Source organism: Drosophila persimilis, unplaced genomic scaffold (genome assembly GCF_003286085.1).
Source record: "Drosophila persimilis strain 14011-0111.01,24,50 unplaced genomic scaffold, DperRS2 tig00000124-arrow-pilon, whole genome shotgun sequence".
NCBI classification, from domain to species: Eukaryota; Metazoa; Arthropoda; class Insecta; order Diptera; family Drosophilidae; genus Drosophila; species Drosophila persimilis.
In genome coordinates this window covers 2987168-3005664 of record NW_020825294.1, presented here as the reverse complement: position 1 = coordinate 3005664, position 18497 = coordinate 2987168, and the positions used below count along the sequence as shown (strand labels likewise).

At 46.5% G+C, this 18497-nt stretch overlaps 4 protein-coding genes and 1 long non-coding RNA gene across 6 annotated transcripts; 2 read left to right on the top strand and 3 right to left on the bottom strand.

Moving 5' to 3' along the window:
• The first annotated feature begins 1639 nt into the window (after positions 1-1639).
• LOC6593722 (protein toll) lies at positions 1640-5254 on the top strand. Of its 2 annotated transcripts, XM_026987404.1 has the most exons (3): positions 1640-2962; positions 3506-4228; positions 4311-4354. In XM_026987404.1, exons 1-3 carry the CDS (start codon positions 1920-1922, stop codon positions 4318-4320), a joined length of 1776 nt encoding a protein of 591 aa, XP_026843205.1. In that variant the 5' UTR covers positions 1640-1919; the 3' UTR covers positions 4321-4354. The 2 variants fall into 2 exon arrangements, with proteins under 2 accessions (XP_026843205.1, XP_002018901.1); XM_002018865.2 differs by having other exon boundaries at positions 1700-2962; positions 3506-5254.
• Positions 5255-6353: 1099 nt separating this feature from the next.
• Positions 6354-7169, top strand: LOC113565439. Its single transcript, XR_003408587.1, has 2 exons — positions 6354-6806; positions 6869-7169. It is a non-coding gene; the product is annotated as an uncharacterized LOC113565439 (long non-coding RNA).
• A 522-nt stretch (positions 7170-7691) lies between these two features.
• Positions 7692-8885, bottom strand: LOC6593823 (ficolin-2). The gene is made up of 2 exons (XM_002018866.2): positions 7902-8885; positions 7692-7834 (listed from the first exon to the last, which is right to left on the bottom strand). The coding sequence occupies exons 1-2, from the start codon at positions 8873-8875 to the stop codon at positions 7693-7695; spliced, it is 1116 nt and encodes a 371-aa protein (XP_002018902.2). The 5' UTR covers positions 8876-8885; the 3' UTR covers position 7692.
• A 3182-nt stretch (positions 8886-12067) lies between these two features.
• LOC6593824 (very-long-chain (3R)-3-hydroxyacyl-CoA dehydratase 3) lies at positions 12068-13961 on the bottom strand. Its single transcript, XM_002018867.2, has 4 exons — positions 13826-13961; positions 13401-13752; positions 12990-13335; positions 12068-12927 (listed from the first exon to the last, which is right to left on the bottom strand). The coding sequence occupies exons 1-4, from the start codon at positions 13904-13906 to the stop codon at positions 12594-12596; spliced, it is 1113 nt and encodes a 370-aa protein (XP_002018903.1). The 5' UTR covers positions 13907-13961; the 3' UTR covers positions 12068-12593.
• A 1955-nt stretch (positions 13962-15916) lies between these two features.
• On the bottom strand, positions 15917-17895 carry LOC6593825 (60 kDa heat shock protein homolog 2, mitochondrial). The gene has a single exon (XM_002018868.2). The coding sequence runs from the start codon at positions 17821-17823 to the stop codon at positions 16129-16131; it is 1695 nt and encodes a 564-aa protein (XP_002018904.1). The 5' UTR covers positions 17824-17895; the 3' UTR covers positions 15917-16128.
• Positions 17896-18497: the final 602 nt, after the last annotated feature.

The window sequence follows — 18497 nt, the reverse complement described above, 5'->3', positions numbered from 1 at the left end:
CAATAGTAAATGCCTACAAGTCCAAGTAGAAATGAAAACGTTTACTTCCAAGCTGAAAATGTACTCCATTTTTAGATATTTTTTGTGGTCCAATTCAGTAAAAAGCTCCCAAGCAAGTTTTAAAAACCATTTGGAGGTTCCAGTTCATCAGGAGAACCACTTTTGGCATTTCTGGGATGCCTGGGGGTTCCGTGGGTGGAGAGGGGTGGTATATGTATAGGCACAAAAGGTGTAGGGCCCCGTGCCTAGGCGTAATGCCAGGGACAGTGCGTGTGCGTTTATATCTACTGATGATGAGGGGGCTTGGTCCTTCGCAGCTTCGCATCTGTGTAATTGGGCGTGTAATTGTGTTTGCCTTTTCACATTTAGCCAGCCAGCCCCGCCGAAAGGTCACTTTGGGTGAGGACACACGTGGCGATGCTGCATTGCTCAAAAGTTTCGCCCAATGGCCCAGAACGAAGTGCAAAACTGTTTGTTTAATTGAGTTTGAGCCGCCAACGTGCCGTAAATTATGAGCAACTTTGACGGCCCGACAATGAGCCAGAGTCCATAGTTACCGAATGTCCTTGGCTTCCTCAAGGCCGACTCAGGAGCCCCGCCTCCCGTTCGAGTGATTGACTTGGACTTGGCCCAGTGCGACAAGGGCTTATTTATTTTCAAGTATGCGTGGCGCGTCTGGTGCCTGAGACTGAAGCGTGGGTGGCCGCACAGCTGTCCACCAGAGGTCCCACTGTAGGGGTGCGATCGGAGGGGAGGCCAATGCGTGACAGTTGGAGGTGCGGCTCAGCCCTAACTAGTGTTTGCCCCTTCATTGAATATCTATGAAATTTCCCACAATAATATCTACAATTTGTTTTGGCGCTTGTACATTGAAATTTGACTAAAAATAATTTGAATTTAAATGGAGAGCAGAGAATACTGCCCGACCAACATTTAAATACCACAATACTTTAAAGAAAATTACAATTTCTTTCATTGCATTGCACTTACTGCTCTGTACGGTGTCGCCTGTTGTACTCTGAATGTTTGCTGGGGCCGCAGGGGACTTCTGCTAACTCCCTCAAAGTCTGCCACACTTTTTTCGTACAGTTCTGTCAATGGCATTTGGCCATTGACTCATGCGTGCCATTTATAGCTGGGCAAGTACTTGAAAGTCACCGCTTTCTTTGATAAAAGTTCTCTACGAACTCACAAAAAGAAAAACAAACAGCTTTGACTCTATAAGTTTGCCGAAAAACACAAAACGACCATTACCTTTATGACAATTTGGGCTAGACAAATTTTTAATGAGTTCCGTGGCCGTTATCGGGAAAGTGATGTGTCTCTGAGACCGGGATTATTGTCAAATTAGGATGGTTATATTCAAATAAATCATCGATTTGCTGCTTAAGCAGTTAAGGTGTGCAATAAATTTGTGGACATTCGATTAGAGATGGGAAATTTGTTGTGCCTTTCAATTTGATTTCATTGTAATAAAGTCGGAATTAAATGGTTAATTTTGTTTACGAGGCTCGGTGAGACCCTCGAACGACTCGACTCTGATTCAAAGCCAAGTTCTCAGTGTTCCATTGTTAAGATATAAATCGCGCTGAAACTTGAGGCAACTGCCATCCCTAGTTTGATGTTTGCACTGGCATTGGCGGCGGCTTCCTTCTCGACTCCGATACGAAACGGTGTGATAAGGGGTAAAAAAAAAGAGAACAACTTCGGACCAAGCCAATTGGCCTGTTATCACCTGGGCTGACTGGTGCCCAAACAGCTGTGATTTAGTCATAGCCGAATCGTGGCCGTGTTCACCCATCGTCCAACGCCGCGTTCGCTCCGACGCTCGGTCGCCTCGTCGCGTCGCATAACAAGAATAATACACCGCAAATATCTATAATAAATGCCAATAAACAGTGGGGCAAAGTGCTCAAGACATGTTCGGCAATGTGGTGGTCGTGTGGCTCCTCTGGGCCGTTTCGGTGAGAGTGACTGTTGGCCAAATCATACCGCTGCCAACGTTCTGCCAGCAGGTGGACCCGCCCTGCAGCTGTGCGGCGGAGGCGAATGTGGTGCGCTTCCACTGCCCCGACGAGTACGCCCTGCTGCTCGAGATGTCCGAGCTGGGGCCCTCCATCTACGTCAGCTACTACGCCGTCGACGGGCTGACCTGGCTGCCGCGCTTCAACATAACCGGGCTGGTCAAGATCGAGTTTGACGCGTACAACTTCTGGCCCGCGACCTTTGTCGACGACCTGCTCGACGGCCTGGGAGTGGAGTCAGTGGAGACCATGCGCTTCCGGGACCGCACCTCGGAGACGGTCGTGACCAAAGACGTCTTCGACGTGACCGATCAGCAGGACAGCACAGCCCCTCCGGCGAACATCTCAACGTGGTTTTTCGGCTCAGTTCCCGGGCTGAAGAAGCTAAAGTTTGTCAGTGATGTCACGCAGCTGCAGGAGACAATATTCCACGCCTTCGACAGTCTCACAGAACTGGAGCTCTCCGTGAATGTGCAGGTTCTGCCGGGCAAACTGCTCTCCTCGGTCACGGGCAGCCTGGAGAAGCTGACCATCGAGAGTCCCAGCATGGTGCAGTTCGAGCAGCCTCTGATGCGAGAGCTCCAGCAGCTGCGGAACCTCAGTCTGCAGCTGACGGGCCCGCAACGGGATCGCAACGACGAGTTGCAGCCGCATCTCTTCAGCTCCATGAAGCAGCTGGTGGAGGTGCGCTTGTCCCAGGCCACTGGGCATGTCAACAAGAGCATGTTCAAGGGCAGCGAAAAGCTGCGGCTGATCAGAATCAACGGCAACGAGGACCTCGCCAGGCTGCCCGGCGGAATGTTCCGAGACCAGGCGAACCTGAAAACCCTGGATCTATCCTGCAACGGGCTGAACAGTCTGTCCGAGCAGGTCTTCTACGGCCTGGGCAACCTAACCATTCTGGATCTATCCAAAAATAGACTCACCAACTTATCAAGGTGTGTGCTCCACCCTGCTCTCTTGTTCTGCCTCATTTGTCGCCTTCGCGTGCTGTGCTATGCTGATTAAAAGATGGCCCTCTCGCCGATAGGGTTCAACTCAAGACAGAGCAATTAATCAGAAAACAGGGTCTCGACAGCGGCGCCCTATCGCTCGGGCTCGGACTGGGGCTCGGGCTGGGGCTCGGGCTGGGGCTGCTGCTATCTCTTATCAGCTACGGCAGAGCGATAGCTCAGCGAGTATTCCGTGTCTCCCAAGACAGTCAAAGGGTGTTATCAGAGTTCCATCGATGCTACGTTAAGTATTTTATTTAAAAACTTTTTTCGGTACTTTAGAATGTTGTGGCTGTAGTATGAGTAGCCATAGAGCTACGCACACGAATAGTATGTGTCATAAGAATAGGTCATAGATTCGATCACTCAAAGAGTTAGAAGCAGGAAACAGGAAAGCTATAAATGCCTAGAGAGAGAGCCCGCACAGATCCAGGCAAAGTGTTTGGTAGATAAAAGTACTAATCCTTACGTAATCTCCTACACCCCCAGCACGATATTTATCCCACTCACTTCGCTGAATATATTAAGCTTGAACAAGAACTCCCTGACTGCCCTGGCGCCGACCGTGTTTCGAGAAGTGCGAAGCCTGAACTTCATCGACATGTCGAACACCCAGTTCTACGGGGCCACTCTGATGATGAGCTACGAGGCCATAATCTGCACCAACGACGAGACGTGCCAGTACAAGTCGGAGGACTGGCAGTGCGACCAGCGCTGCATCTGCTGGGTGCAGAGGAACTCGTGCAAGCTGATCGTCGACTGCAGAGGGGCCAGCCTGGAGGAGCTGCCCGCGCTGCCCCACACAACGCTCGTCAGCACCGTGGTGAAGGTGGGAAACAACAGCCTGACCCAGCTGCCCGCGACTGTCAACCAACACACTGGCTATGCCAATGTCAGTGCCCTGCTGCTGGCCGACAATCTGATTACCAGTCTGGGCTCGGGGGCGCAGCTTCCCGTCAACCTGAGCAACTTGGATGTGCGCCGCAACCAAATAAGTGTGGTCAGCGAGGAGTTCATCACGTTTCTGCAGCAGGAGAACAATTCAATGACCATTTCCCTGTCGGGTAATCCCCTGATCTGCGACTGCGATGCCCTGCCGCTGCTGTTCTTTGTCAGGACCAGTCCCCAGCGGGTGGACGACATTGCCGAGCTGCAGTGCAGTCGTCAGAACAAGGCTCTCCAGCAAATGGAGGCCTTCGACCTGTGCCCGTCGTATGTCCTGCTCATCAGCTGCATTGTGGGCGGCCTGGTGATTGTGGTCTGCCTGATCAGCGTGTTCTACCTTATGTTCCAGATGGAGCTGAAGATCTGGCTGTACAACAACAACCTGTGCCTGTGGTGGGTCTCCGAAGAGGAGCTGGACAAGGACAAGACCTACGACGCGTTCATTTCGTACTCGCACAAGGACGAGGAGCTGATCAGCAAACTCCTGCCCAAGCTCGAGTGTGGCCCGCATCCCTTCCGCATATGTCTGCACGATCGCGACTGGCTGGTGGGTGACTGCATTCCGGAGCAGATCGTGCGCACCGTCGACGACTCCAAGAGGGTGATCATCATCCTGTCGCAGCACTTCATCGACTCGGTGTGGGCCCGCATGGAGTTCCGCATTGCCTATCAGGCCACACTGCAGGACAAGCGCAAGCGCATCATCATCATCCTCTACAGGGAACTGGAGAACATGAACGGCATTGACAGCGAGCTGAGGGCCTACCTGAAGCTCAACACCTATCTCAAGTGGGGCGATCCACTCTTCTGGAGCAAACTTTGCTATGCCATGCCCCACAATCGCCGTGTGCTCAAGGGCCAAAAGAAGCATGCCGGCCCTCTCGTCTGAGAACATATACGTATATTTAGTCGATATATGCGGATATATTGTACTCTGTGGCTGCTCTACTCGGGTCTTAATGGGCGTTTCTTCCTTCAGGTCGGCACCGATCCAAAAAGCTTTCAGTCCTTCGACAGGACTGTAGATTGGGGCAAGCCCTGGAAAAGACCCTGAAATTGTGGCCAAAAATGCTAGATTCTATGCGTTTGGATCCATTGCTTACGGTTAGAATCAATTCCGGAGTCAATGTATTAGTTCTAGTTGATATTCATGAAGTTTTCTAAGAAAATGTCCGGTGATAAAAAGCAGCAAAAAGCAATATTAAGAATAAAAACCATCTACTTTAAGAAAATATTAAATGAATAGTATAGTTCGTTTTGCAGGGTCGTGAATAAAGCCACTGCTATACAATTTCCAAAAATTTGTTTTGCATTTTTTTGTTCAGGAAATAAAATGGACAGCCCCACGAAGAAAGCCAAAAGAATTTGTAATTATTCTGTGAATTAATAATTCCTCTATGGGGGATTAAGACAGGCTTTCTGTAGGGCTTTCAGGGGTTTCCTTTTTGTTTTGTTGCTACGTTTTATGGCCCAAATAATTGTGTCACTTTGTGAATACATTTTTAATTAAAATTGTGTCTTAGACACTCTTTAGTCATATTTATGAAGGTCCTTTTTGAGCATGGAATGCAGGCAATTTTATACGAAAAATGTTGTAAATAAATTGCTGCCATTTTTTTGTGAAGTGAAATGAATAAAAAAGTTTTATAATTATTTACTTTGCATGGATGAATGCATGTCCAAAGGCTGACTATCGCAATAGATTTAATATGCCTGTATTTATGTAATTATCCTCAGACACGGACCAAAATATTTGCCACTTGAATAATCAAAGAAAGTTTCTTTCCGTTCGATAAACTAGCTTAAATATTTATTCAGTCACACTCTTTAAAGAGCCCCCGCCGGCGTCAAACCCGAATTATCCACTTCAGTAATTGCGCTGGCCTCCATTGCTGAATCGAGGACTATGCCCAGGCAGAGGCGAGGCCTAGGCCCAGCCAAGCCAATTTTCAACCAGCTATAAGTGAAAATATATGTGGCACTTGGTCCTTTCGCCACACAATTGCCTGGCCTTTGTCTGTCGCGCCCCGTCACCCTTCTGGGTTGAGCGGGGTCTGTCGGCGTCTCTGAAGATTCATTGCCTGCCGCCGGCCAACGTTCTGTTCCGCTGTGGGCGACGCGTCCGAAAAGTCGAGTGTCATAAGGCAAGTGGAAAACTGGAGAATTATACTAAGAACCTAAAGAACTAAACTGAAATGAGACACAGCTCGAAACATGCCATATATTTCTCCATATTCCTTGCTTTTCCACCAGTAACAGTGCATTGTACATTGTTTGTGGGGAACAAATTGATATGTCCCGGTATTATCCATAACCAATGAGGCGGGAACCATGTTAATGTTACCCAGAACTTGAACCCATCATTCCCCACTCAATCGCACGATGAACATAAGGTTGGTTCTGCTGCAGGTGGCCTGCCTCGCGGTCCTGGTGTTTGGTCGTAAGAAACTAAGGTGCAAGCCGCCGGAAATAAAGTTTTGTAACGCGTGCCGAGATGTCGCAGTAGTGTCAAGGTTTGCGTTCGATGATTGTGAGCCAGGTTACGAATTGGTCGATGGATACTGCGAGACTAATAAACGCTCCAACCATTCCCGGCGCAAGCGATGTTTGCCCGACGAGGGGAAGTTGCCAAATGGGGGTTGTCGGAAGAAAAAGAGATCCTTGAAGAGCTGTGCGGAGGTCTCGGAGGACTTGGCAAAGCTACAAACAGTCTGAGGCCGAATCAATGTCCATTGCCGCAAAGTTCGTTCACTTTTCTTCTGTCCATAAGACACCAAGATCTATACTTCTTATAGTAACAGCATTCAGAAATCACATTTGATCATTGTTATTTACAAAATTAAAGGTAATTTGTGTTTTTTAATTCTTGTAAAAACTCATATAAATATGCCTGTAGTCTGGTTTTAGATATAACTAAATGTGGATGCCGAAACTGACACATTCGAAATATCCGAAGACTCGGAACAAAATATTATCACAGCCAAATGGCTTTGATATTTATTCAGTCACTTGAAGGAACTCTTGAAAAAACTCCACCGTCGAACTCGAATTATGCACTTCCGTGGATTAACGCTTTGCTTAGTCATTACCTAAAACCTTGGACCAGCCAAGCCAGCGATAAGTCAACGATAAGTAAACAAGCCAATTTCCCTAAAGAACGGCACTAAATCTAAATCTAACTCTAAAAATATATTGTACTGATTATTAATATTTTGGGTATAGATAATACTTATTTCAAGGAAATTTCTTTGGAAAAATCTCGCCCACGAATGTTTTCCTTCATAGAAGACTATGAATAAGATTAATTTCGTTGGGATTTCATGATTATTAAATATATAACGGGGTCGGAAAAGCTTGCTTCTCACTAATTGTATAATGCCATCCTAAAGGGTAAGGCAAAGGTTAAGAGAGGAAAACGCATTTAGTACTTTCACCACACAATTGCCTTCTGGTCCTTGCCTGTGCCTTCCCGTCACCCATTTAGGTCGGGTGTAAGTGGGGGTCATTGAAGATTCATGGCCTGCCCACTGGCCAACGCCTCGCTGTGAGTATTACAAGGAAAGTGGCCACCTGAATTATTAAAAGCTTAAAGCCCGAGAAGTACTTCCAATTTTCAAAAAACTCAAAGGCAGACATTTTGTAACCATTTTTTGTCGGGTGAAAAATTTTAAATTTTATTGGATCTACATTACTTGAGCAAAGATAAGCTTAACTAAATATATTATTATTCTTCAGGTCTGCGGACTCTTAGGTCTTATCATAATTTTCACAAAAGTCAGTGAGAGTTTGTAATCAAACTTATTCCAGTTGCCCCAAGAAATTCCATTTTTTCCATGGGCTATCCCATCTTTGGTATATTTACCGTTTAACGAACTAAAAAGGAAAAATTTAAATAAAAATGAGTTGAGTCGTGTTTTCGAGTGGAAAATTGGAGAATTACCTGTGTCCGCAAGACTCTGGATCTTGAAACCACCACGGACCGTCAAAAGAATTAACGCACTTATTAAAGCTGTCCCGATCAACAGTAGCAAACTTTCCATTCACGTGCGACCTTAGGGAGTCCCCAGCATTTCCCGAATATTCACCTAGTGATTTAAGCATAAAACCCTCTTCTTCGCTTCCCACAACAAAATTGTCATATCTGGCATAGCGGTAAGTGCCATCAACATCTCCGAGCTGTATATGCAATTCCTGAGGCTGAGCTACGGTCATCAAGTGCACCTTTTCCAGACCAAGGAAGAACTCTCCCCGGATATCTCCAAATCCGTCTTTGTAAGCCGTCCAGTTTCCATTAAAGTCCACACTTCCGTCGAACCGCCTTTCAATGACAGTCCACCCAGACGAATCCGATACGCAGGGAACTTGGAACGGCTCTATTCCCCTGACCTTTATCTGAAAAACGCCATTTGGGGTGCCACTGCCACACGTTTCGGGAATGTTCTCCGCCGTTTGGCTGATTTTCGATAGTTGATCGTTCTTTTCGGCCAGCACTCCAGAAACCAGTTCCATCTGCTCTCTGAGGACCTTGATTTGGTTATCTTTGTCCTTGAGTTGGTTATCTTTGTCCTTGAGTTGGTTCTCTTTGTCCTTGATTTGGTTGTCTTTGTCCTTGATTTGGATCTCTCTGTCCTTGATTTGTTCGATATTGTTTTTTAGGAGCTGGCTCTGCAAATTGCTGATGGTGACCTCCAATGAGCTTATTTTGTCTTTCATTTCATTGTTGGCATCGGTTGCTTCTTTCAGCTGGGTGAAAAAATCCAGGAAGGGCTTTAACACTAAGAAACAATATCCATTGCACTGATCCCCGAGGTTAACTTCCCGCGTGACATGTATTTCTTGGTCTTCACTGGCGAGGGAGGATTCTCCTTGTAACAAAAGCCCATAGACGATGACCAAGAAAGCCGAGCTCCTCATGTTTCACTTGACTCTCGCACAGTCGATTCGAAAGCAAACTGAGGGAAATGGGTCCGATGCTCATGTAAAAATGAGCACAATTAAAATAATATATGTATGTATTCATATGTTATATATATGTAAGTCTTTAAGTGATAACTCATGCATGATATATTTTTCCTCTAGCTATCAACTCAGTGCATAATATTCTCGGTATTCGTTGCATAGCTTGTTTATTACAAAATTATCATCTCTAAAATGCCCATATGCCAAGGGCACTTTCTTCAGAAGTTCAGGGAACAGGCATTATATTACGGACCTCTTCTATCTTATGTTCTCTGGTTCTTTTTGAATAGTATTTTTCATGGATGCCTCATTTGGTGGCAGTGTTTGGCGGAGTCAATAATGTAGCATACGAGCTTTGTGCAATATGGTTTGCGGTGCATCCATAAACTGAATTTAGGAACCCTTGCGGACTCCCCACCTCATGTCATCCGTGCTGGGGAAGCTCTGAAATTGCAAGTGTTTTCTGTATTCGCTTTCTTAGCAGCTTCTAAGTAATGACATTTGATTGCTGCCCCAACACTTTGCAGCTGCCATCAAATAATCATTTTGGCTCATTTTTCATAAACTGAAAGCCAAAGCATGAGGAGTGGTGGTCTGTGAGTTCAAGTAGTTATCACAAACATCTGTTTGCAACTGCTTTTCATTTATCATAACTTTTGTGAAAATAAACTATAGAAAAATGTGTCTGTTGCCGGTGCCCTTTCCCCGAAGCCCCGAAGCCCCTGTGACCGATGCGACCGACGTGACCTGATGGCCAATAGTTCTTTTCCTGCTCCTCTCAGCCGAAATTCAAATACTGAAGATGCTTGCCGATGAACTAGTTTCCCAAAAATAGAATGGGACTCTCAAGGGCCTAAGACCAGATATGTTTGTGTGGGGGGAGTGGATGGCATCAATGGCTCAGTCATGCGCCACAACCAATCCGAGTCGAAAGTGGATCCAAAAATTGTTGCTGGCCCCGACTGCGATTTCTGTGGAAGCTCCATTGACGACGTCTCCTGCCCTTTCAGCACTCAAATATAAATTCCGAATATTATTTGCTGATGCTTGCATTGTAAGAGCACGTGTGTGTTGGCACTCGGTAACATTCGATTTTATTGCATTTTATTGCCAGCTCTCCCAACTGTGGTGTGTGGCAGTAGCCTCGTTGCGGTTGTGTTCTGCAATTAGTGCTCGTTTCACTGCATAGTGCCGTGCCATGTGGTCGTCACGGAAAATGCATTTCGTTGTCCGACACAAAGGGGTCATTAACAAGTTCAGAGAGTGGTGCCGGCTGCGGTTTCCCTCCTCTTTGGTCCTTGGCGGTCCTTAAGGCGCTGGAAATCACTTATTTGCTGAAGTAAAGCTGCCGGAATGGGGTCGGAGATGGCGAAAGTCTTAAGACCCTCACTGACGTAAAAAGTATCTCATATCTGGACAGCTGCTTCTATTTGCTGGTATTTAATTTGGTAAATTGATTGATCACCCCCCACAGACAGATTTATGTACTGGGATTGCTATTGTATATAATGTCAGGACCGACCGACACTTATCTTTGATTGTGTGCAGTTCACGCTAGGCCAATTGTTCATATTTTAGGACTTTTTGGTGCGTGGCTTTGGTGCTGACCATTCCGCCTAGTGCTGCTGCCAGAGGCGTGCTTGATAAATGACCCACCCACCAAAGGGGGAGGGTAGAAAAAGGGACAGTAGGACAGTGGAGTTAAATCATAACTGCAAGCAACTGCTGACGTCTGCAGCTCCTCATCTTCAGCTCCGTCTCCCGCCCCCTCCCTGCTGGCTAGCCTTCGAGTGGCATAAGTCCGACCATTTGTCTGCCTCTGAATTGTGGCCCAAGCTCGGCTGGTCAGTGCCTGTAAATCAATCGCAGTGTACCGTGCCTGGCATTAATCAAAAACTAATTTATCAGCAAGTGGGCAGCCTTCTCCGTGGGGTTTATTAGCTGCCGGTCGCGGTCCCGGTCGGCCATGGCTAGTGATTAGTTGTGCGTTAACCCCGGTCTGACTCAGTTCCGTGTGCGGTACCATGCGATTTTTCCAAAGTACAAAAAGGAACCAAAAAAAAAAAAAACCGTATGAAGATTAGAAACTGCAAATTGCATTGAATATTTCATTGGAGGAGGACCTAGTTGCATGCCTGAATTAATTGCTCGCCTGGGCTGGGATCATTTATTTCACCCTCCAGGTGACAATTGCTGGCTGCACTTGCGTCGAATCCATTAGTGCGCCACTTCATCAGACTTAAGTAACGAAGGAACTTGAGTTTCTGTCGCAACCGTTGCTCACAAATTGATTACCCAAGTACAAAGGGAACTCGAGCCGAGTTAAAGGTCTAGACCTTTAGATAGACGTTGTCTATCCACGCTATATTTCTCATAAATAATAATTGGACCGCATGTGGGGCACTCGCCTCAAAATGACAAAGGCAGGAGCGGAAAACGAGTGCCGGCTAGAAATCAGAGCCAGTTCCCAATCGAGTGGATCGGCAGCTACTTGTGCATCGCTCTCGAGTGCAAATTGGATTACCCATCAGACGGCACAAAAGGCGGACGAGTCATCGCCTGGCAGAATGTTAGCCCTCAGTGCACGTGGTCTATTGGTATGTCGGCTCAGATATTCTATATGTACAGTGCACACACATTCCAGCCACATACAAATCACGCTCGACATAAAAAAGACCTTTGAGCTGATGTTAATTTACCAACCAATTGAACTGGATTTGCCCCTTGATTTGTCCGAATGGGTCAGCAATGCACAGAGAAAGGAAGTTTCTTTACTTTAAATCTGTTTATAGATACAAACTCACTGTTCTACAGGTACTACTGATATAACCAGAGCAAAGGACTCGCTTCAGTAGCTGAAGTTTTCAACGTTAATGAAGATCGAGAGTTATATGATTTGTATGCCTTTTCTTTGATTATTTATTTATGAAATATTAATGTGGAAAAATGTGATTGAATTATCTTCAGGAACAAAAATAATTCTCTCAGGTTTCTAAGAATTATTTTGTCAAACATTTAATCCAATTTGAAATATTAAAAAAAAGATCTAATGGCAGCTATATACTGGTTCGATTTGACGGTTCCAATATATATACTGCCTCAGATACTTCAGGGAAGCCCACACCATTAATCAATCAACCAGCGACATTTGTAATATGAAGGAGAAAATTTAATGATAATCAATGATGAATACAGATAATTCTTTGGGTCTCATGCTTTATAAAACGCAACTAGAAAAATGCATAAAAATATCATCGGCGCACCGATGTACAAATACCCTTGCAGTTGGGCAACAGATTTAACCTCTGTTAACATCCGTTTGTTGCTATGGTTCGAAACAGATGGGGTTACAGATCTCGCGTTAGATATAGCTTATGCCATATGTTACGTCATGAAAAACATTCAGTGATAGTATGGTTATAGAAAGTCTCTCTACTCTACAATGTTACGGATCATGGATATCACTGTAAGCTTTCGTACATCAGGACAGACGGACATGGCTGGATAAATTCGGGTTGTTTTCCTGATTAACAATACATACGAGTATATTTAAATGGTCAGAAATGGTCTTCTCTGAGCGTTACAAAATTCTAAAGTTAAAAGAGCCTTTGCAAGGGTATATCCAACGACTTGTCGTAAAAGGAACAAAACAGTGCACCTGGCAGTGCGTGAACTAGTCGGCATGGAGCTGCCTGCGCTTGCCGCGTCCTCGTCCGAGCTTCTTGGCACGTAGCTTGGACATGTGCGACATGACCAGATAAGTGCCCGGCAAGATGAGCAGTAGGAGGTAGAGTTTCAGGAAGAGAACCATGTCAAAGGTGAAGTTCAGTTTGTTGGGCATTTCCACTGTAAAACGTTTGGTTTCCTCGATGTAGGGAATGTTTCGCAGCACAATAATGCCCTCGCAAACGATACCCATGGGGTAGAGCGGTATCCAGATGGTGTAGCGCAGCCAGGTGAGAAGGCCCACCTCGCGTCCCAAAAGCTGACTGAGATAGAAGGGATAGCTGCGCGGAGAGTAATGAAAATTAATGGGGTTTAATACTCATTTGAAGGGGCAGAAGCATACCGTATTAGCTCAACCAGAGACCAAATGATGAACACATAGAACACCACGGGTTTGGCATGCATTCGGGGCTCCAATTCGATCATCAAAAACAATATAAAATTGCGTCCCGACACTTGGAAGAAGGGTACCAGAGGGCTTCCCTTGGTGTAGCCGAAGAGCGGGTGCATAACCTCCAGGTATTGCAGCAGCTGGATAAATTTGAATGCATTTCCCACATGGGCGTACGTCTTAGTTATGCTGTCCGAGCCATCGCGGTAGTAGAGCACGCCCATGACAGACACCACATACAAGTAGCCCACAAACATGGCCAGGTTGTAGAACATCAGGTAAACCTTTTTGGTTTTCTCTGCAAGTAATATTTGCATGAAGCTGGGGAAACTCACAGTTTAAATGCCACTCATCCCTACTCACCCTTGACATAACCGAGTTCTCGCCTCTGCAGATCTTTGTATTCCTTCTCATAGTCCTGTCGCACATCTCGCGGCGCCTCCTCCAGCTCCACATCGTCTTCTGTGCGCCAGCGGTCAAAGTCTATTTTGAGCCAGTGGGGTTTCTGGGGAGTGGCCACAAGACGCGGCCACCATGCCGGCTCCAGTTTTTTTATCTGCAACTCTATTTTGTTGTCGTTCACCACAAAAGTGGCGTTCTCGTCATCAATCAGGGCGTAGAAGTGCAGATCGAACTTGTACGCATTTACACCTCGTGCCCCATGACCGTTCGCACTAAAGGCCACCGAAACCGGCGAAAAGTCCGCTATGGCTCCCTGTGAAAATTTTGGTGCACATTATTGATTTTTCGCGGCCTATGAAGTAACTTTGCGGCGCACATCCACAGACCTTTGCATCCTTTAGATCCACCTTCAGCTGTAGCGTTTGTTTGGTCTGCGACCAATATACCAGGGGGCTCAATTGTGCCATTTTTCCGGAAAGTATTCGTCGGTGTCCACCGACATCACTTGAAGTTTATTTAATATGTTATGTTATGGTCTTGCAGCCCTAGTCCATTGTTATGGACACGATATGGTAAAGGCAAAGAATTTTTGGTCACTTTGGTCACACTACCGCAGAACAAACCCTTATAGTCCCATAGCATTAAGACTTTGCCAACTGACCAATGGTGCCAAGAATGCGGTAAAAGCGTGACAGATATATGAGTCAGCTTGGCTTTAGAATCAATTTTGAAGGCTGGCTGGCTTTCGAAAATATAATTTTATTAGCATTAGCTCTTCGACTAATAGCCAGATGGTGTGTCTGGAGATGGCTTGCTATCTCGGTCTTCGCAGCAAAGTTAGCAACGTCTAATGTCTTACAGCTATATTAGGTTCTCACAATTTCTAGCTGTTGCAAGCTAACTGCTTTGACACTTAGTTGCATAGCACAAAGCTTTTACTTGAGTAAGAAAACCGCGAGAATTTGAATTCTTGGAAATAAAACAAATAAAACAAAACTATTAATGATTTGGGTTTTTCGGCTTTTTATTCAAAACTAAATTTAAACATTGTGTATGTGAATTTCATTGCATTTCCAATGAGCCTATTGTATTTTTGTCATTGCATAGATTTAATCAACTTTTGTCATCCCCTTTCGCTGTGCAACTAAATCGGACATTTTGATTTATGGTCCCGCCACCGCAGAAATTGGAGGAATAAACAAAGAGTAGAACCAACAACCAACCCTCCACAATGGAGGACCCTGCGTTTGAATCTGTGTGGAGAGAATTATCCATATTCTATGGCACGACATGGCAGAGTGTTTTGTCCTTTTTATTTTGACTTGTTTCCGGGTTTCCTTCCTTTTCGGGGCTGGGCTGTGGGCGTTGCCAAAACAAAAGGCGACCACTTGTCAAGCGTGTTCTGCCACTGGATTTCGTATTTTGTATTTAGGACGAACATCAACAACAACTAATAATACTACCACAGCAATCACAATGGGGCATACGTGTTATCAGTGTTAGGGCTTGAGGAGATATCCATTGCTAATCCTGACCCGTATTTTCTTCTGTATCTATTTTTCAGCCATCGCACGCACATTTCCATATCATTTTGCACACCGACACGCGGCACAGACGCAAACGCAGACGCAGCCGCAAACGCGGACGCGGGCGACAGAAAATGTTGCGCTTTCTCAAGAATCGTTAGACATTGGGTCTGTCCAGATTTATTTATCGAGCCGCCCATCTATCTATCTATCTATATATGTATATGCTTAGCTGTATCTGTATCTCCGTGTAAAGGTAAGTTTAGCCAGTACATATATCTAAATATTTGTATACTATATACTTCCATCGTAAGCATTGCAAAGTTCTCAGGCGCCCCTTCAAATATGGGTATCTGTTTATTTCCGTGCGATTTGCGGTATTCTACATTATTCAGAATGCAATATTAAGGGTATACCAGGGAATACGAACAAGGAACCCAAAAAAAGATCCACCCTTGAATTATGCATACTTCCGTCGTGTGTGAGACGTGGGCTGGGGTTAAGGTGGGGATTTAATAAACAGATGTTTCAGTTTGTTAGGCCACAATGGCGTATACGTGCCGGGCTTTACTTGTCTCTCTCTCTCTCTGTTTAATTGCGCCTAATGACGTCGCTACATGGTTACATAAAGTGGATACGGATACACACGAGTATATCTAGATACTCGCTAATGAAACTGCTGTCCCTTCAACATTATTTGATGTTGCCTGCGACCAAACAAAACGCAGTGAATGGTTAAGGTCAAGTCCAGTAGGAGTGGGTGAAGAGGCGCAGTGGGGAATGGGAGGCACCAGCTATTTCTCCTGTTTCCACTGCATGCGTGTGCCATGCGTGTTCATATAAGTTCAAAGAATATGGATTTGACATACAAGAGCTATACACTACAAAAACAAGGAAATATCGAAGAAAACGTAAAGCCCAGATAGCAGACAGTGGGATATACTTTTAATATTTATTTTGAGTGCCTAAATTGTACCCTGTAAACAATGCAACTATGTTGGCACCGCTTTAAATATTAAAAGGAAAACGTTTTGAGGCGAAAAGTTTTCTAGAAACCACCAATAATCGATACTTTAAATGATTTCGTTTCCTACATTTAAGAACATGCTAAAATTTAGACAAACGTCGGACCGCGGAGCAAAGCATTTGTGGGATGCTTTTTTCTACATTCCAATGAGGCTGGCCAGATCTTTGGTCACTTGATTCCGGGGCACCTTTGGTCTGATGCGCTCCTCTGTTATAAGGACCTCGGTTGTGGCCAGCAGGGAGGCAATGCCAGCGGCTTCGGACATGGCGGATCGCAGGGCACTTGCGGGATCGACAATGCCGCGCTGCTTGAGATCACAGTACTCCCCGGCGGCCGCGTCATAGCCAAAGTTGCCGCTCCCCTCCAGCACTTGGCGGATGACCTCGGCCGGATTGACGCCAGCATTGCGGGCTATCGTGTAGCAGGGCAGGCGAAGGGAGTTCCCCACAATGTCTCTGCCGATTTGATGGTCCGGTATCTCCGAACGGGGCAGCGACTCCAGGGCGGGAATGCACCTGAGGTAGGCAGTACCGCCGCCTGGGACAATGCCATCACTGATGGCCCCATGCATGGCATGAAGGGCGTCATTGAGACGGTCCTTCTTCTCGCTGACCTCCAGATCGTTGGCCCCTCCCACGTAGATGGTGGCCAGATGGCCAAGGAGTCGGCCCATGCGCTCGTTGAGCTTCTCCACCTCCTCGTCGGTGATCGCCTCCTCCAGCAGGGCTCTGATATGTTGGACCCTGGCCTGCACCTGATCCGCGTTGTGGATGCGTGGGTGTAGAAGGTGGGTGGAGCTGGAGTCGACAATGACCTCGCTTACGACGCCAAGGTCCTCGCCCTGGACCGCAGCCAGACGGGTCGTGTTCTCCAGAAGATTGGCCCCCATGGCCAGTGCCAAGTCCTGCATCTGATCCCGCTGCTCTGACCCGAAGCTGGGAGCCTTGACGGCGCATACTCGGAGGCCATTCCGCAGTTTATTGATGACCAAAGCCTTTACTACCTCTTCTGATATATCAGTGGCTATGATCAGGAGCGGTTGTTCCCTGCTCTTGGCCAACTCCAGAGCGGGCAGAATATCTTCCAGCCGTTCAACGTGGGCCAGGGTGGCCAGCAAAAGCACATTGCTGTACTCCACTCGATTTCCACTCCCCTGGCAGGCAAACAGAGGCGAGACGAATCCCTCCGGCAGAGTGATACCCTGTTGCACCTTCAGCTCGTCGCTGAGGCTCTTTGACTCCTTGAGCAGGAACACTCCGCCCTCGCCGAGCTCTTGTATAGCGCGGCCAATCATTTCGGACAGTCTCTTGTCTCCATTTAGGGCTACTCTGGCCACGGCCACCACTTCGTCGATCGTTTCGACTCTCTGGGACATGCTCTGGAGCGCATCGCACACCACCCTCGATCCTTCGAGCATGCCCTCCCTCAGCGCGTGGACATTGACCTGCCCCTGGCGGATCACCTCCAGTCCCTGGCTGGCCATGCCTCTGGCCAGAATGGTGGCCGTGGTGGTACCATCGCCCACTTCGTTGTTCGTGTTTCTGGTGGTTTCTCTGAGCAGCTGGGCCCCCATGTTGCAGCGCCGATCGTCCAGCTGGACATTATTCGCCACTGTGATCCCATCCTTGGTGATCCTGGGCGATATCATCAGCTGTTCGATCAAGACATTCCTTCCCCTCGGACCCAGGGTGGCGGACACCGCATTGGTCATGATATCCACGCCCTTCAGCAGCAGCCCCCTCGCCTCCGGACCAAAGCGTATGTCCTTGGCATAGGTGCGAATGGCTCCGATGACATAGCGGCGTCCATCCCGTCCACAGCGCTTCAGCATTTTCCTCTTAAGACGTTTCCTTGGGTCTTGGGTTAACAGTAAATTTGGTTGCTACTATAATCGAAATTTGAAAGCAAATGTAAAAATGTAAACTATTTTAAATTCAATTTTGAATATCAGATAGGTGACTTTTCCTGTAATACAAGATATAATAAGTAGAGAACTAATACCAGGTAAAACCTTTAAGGTGGCTAGTCGTCAGCCAGAACAAATTGATATCAATTTCGTTCTCTTCCAACTCTTTTGCAGGGTATGGCCCTCGTCGTTCCTCTACACTTCACATTTTATTATGTTACAACTTGTTTTCCTTTCCGTCGTTTTATTTTAACAACAAATATTACATTTGTGCCATGTTTCCTGCTTGTTTTCGGGATTCGTTTATTAAATGTAGCGTGCACGTGTTGGTAAACTACCACACAAACGCAGATTCAGAGCGACAGAAAGAGATGGAGAGAAAGAGAGAGAGAGTCGCAGACAGGCACCCCAACACACACACACACACAGACAGACAGTGGAACAGGAAACACGAAAGTCGCCATCAGACACTCACCCATACAGGGACACGCTCGCTCGAGGCAGACAATGCCAGTCCGACATTAATATTAACAACGTTAACGAAACAACAACAAAATGCTCATCAAACATGCGGCGTTTAGTACGCAAACACACACACA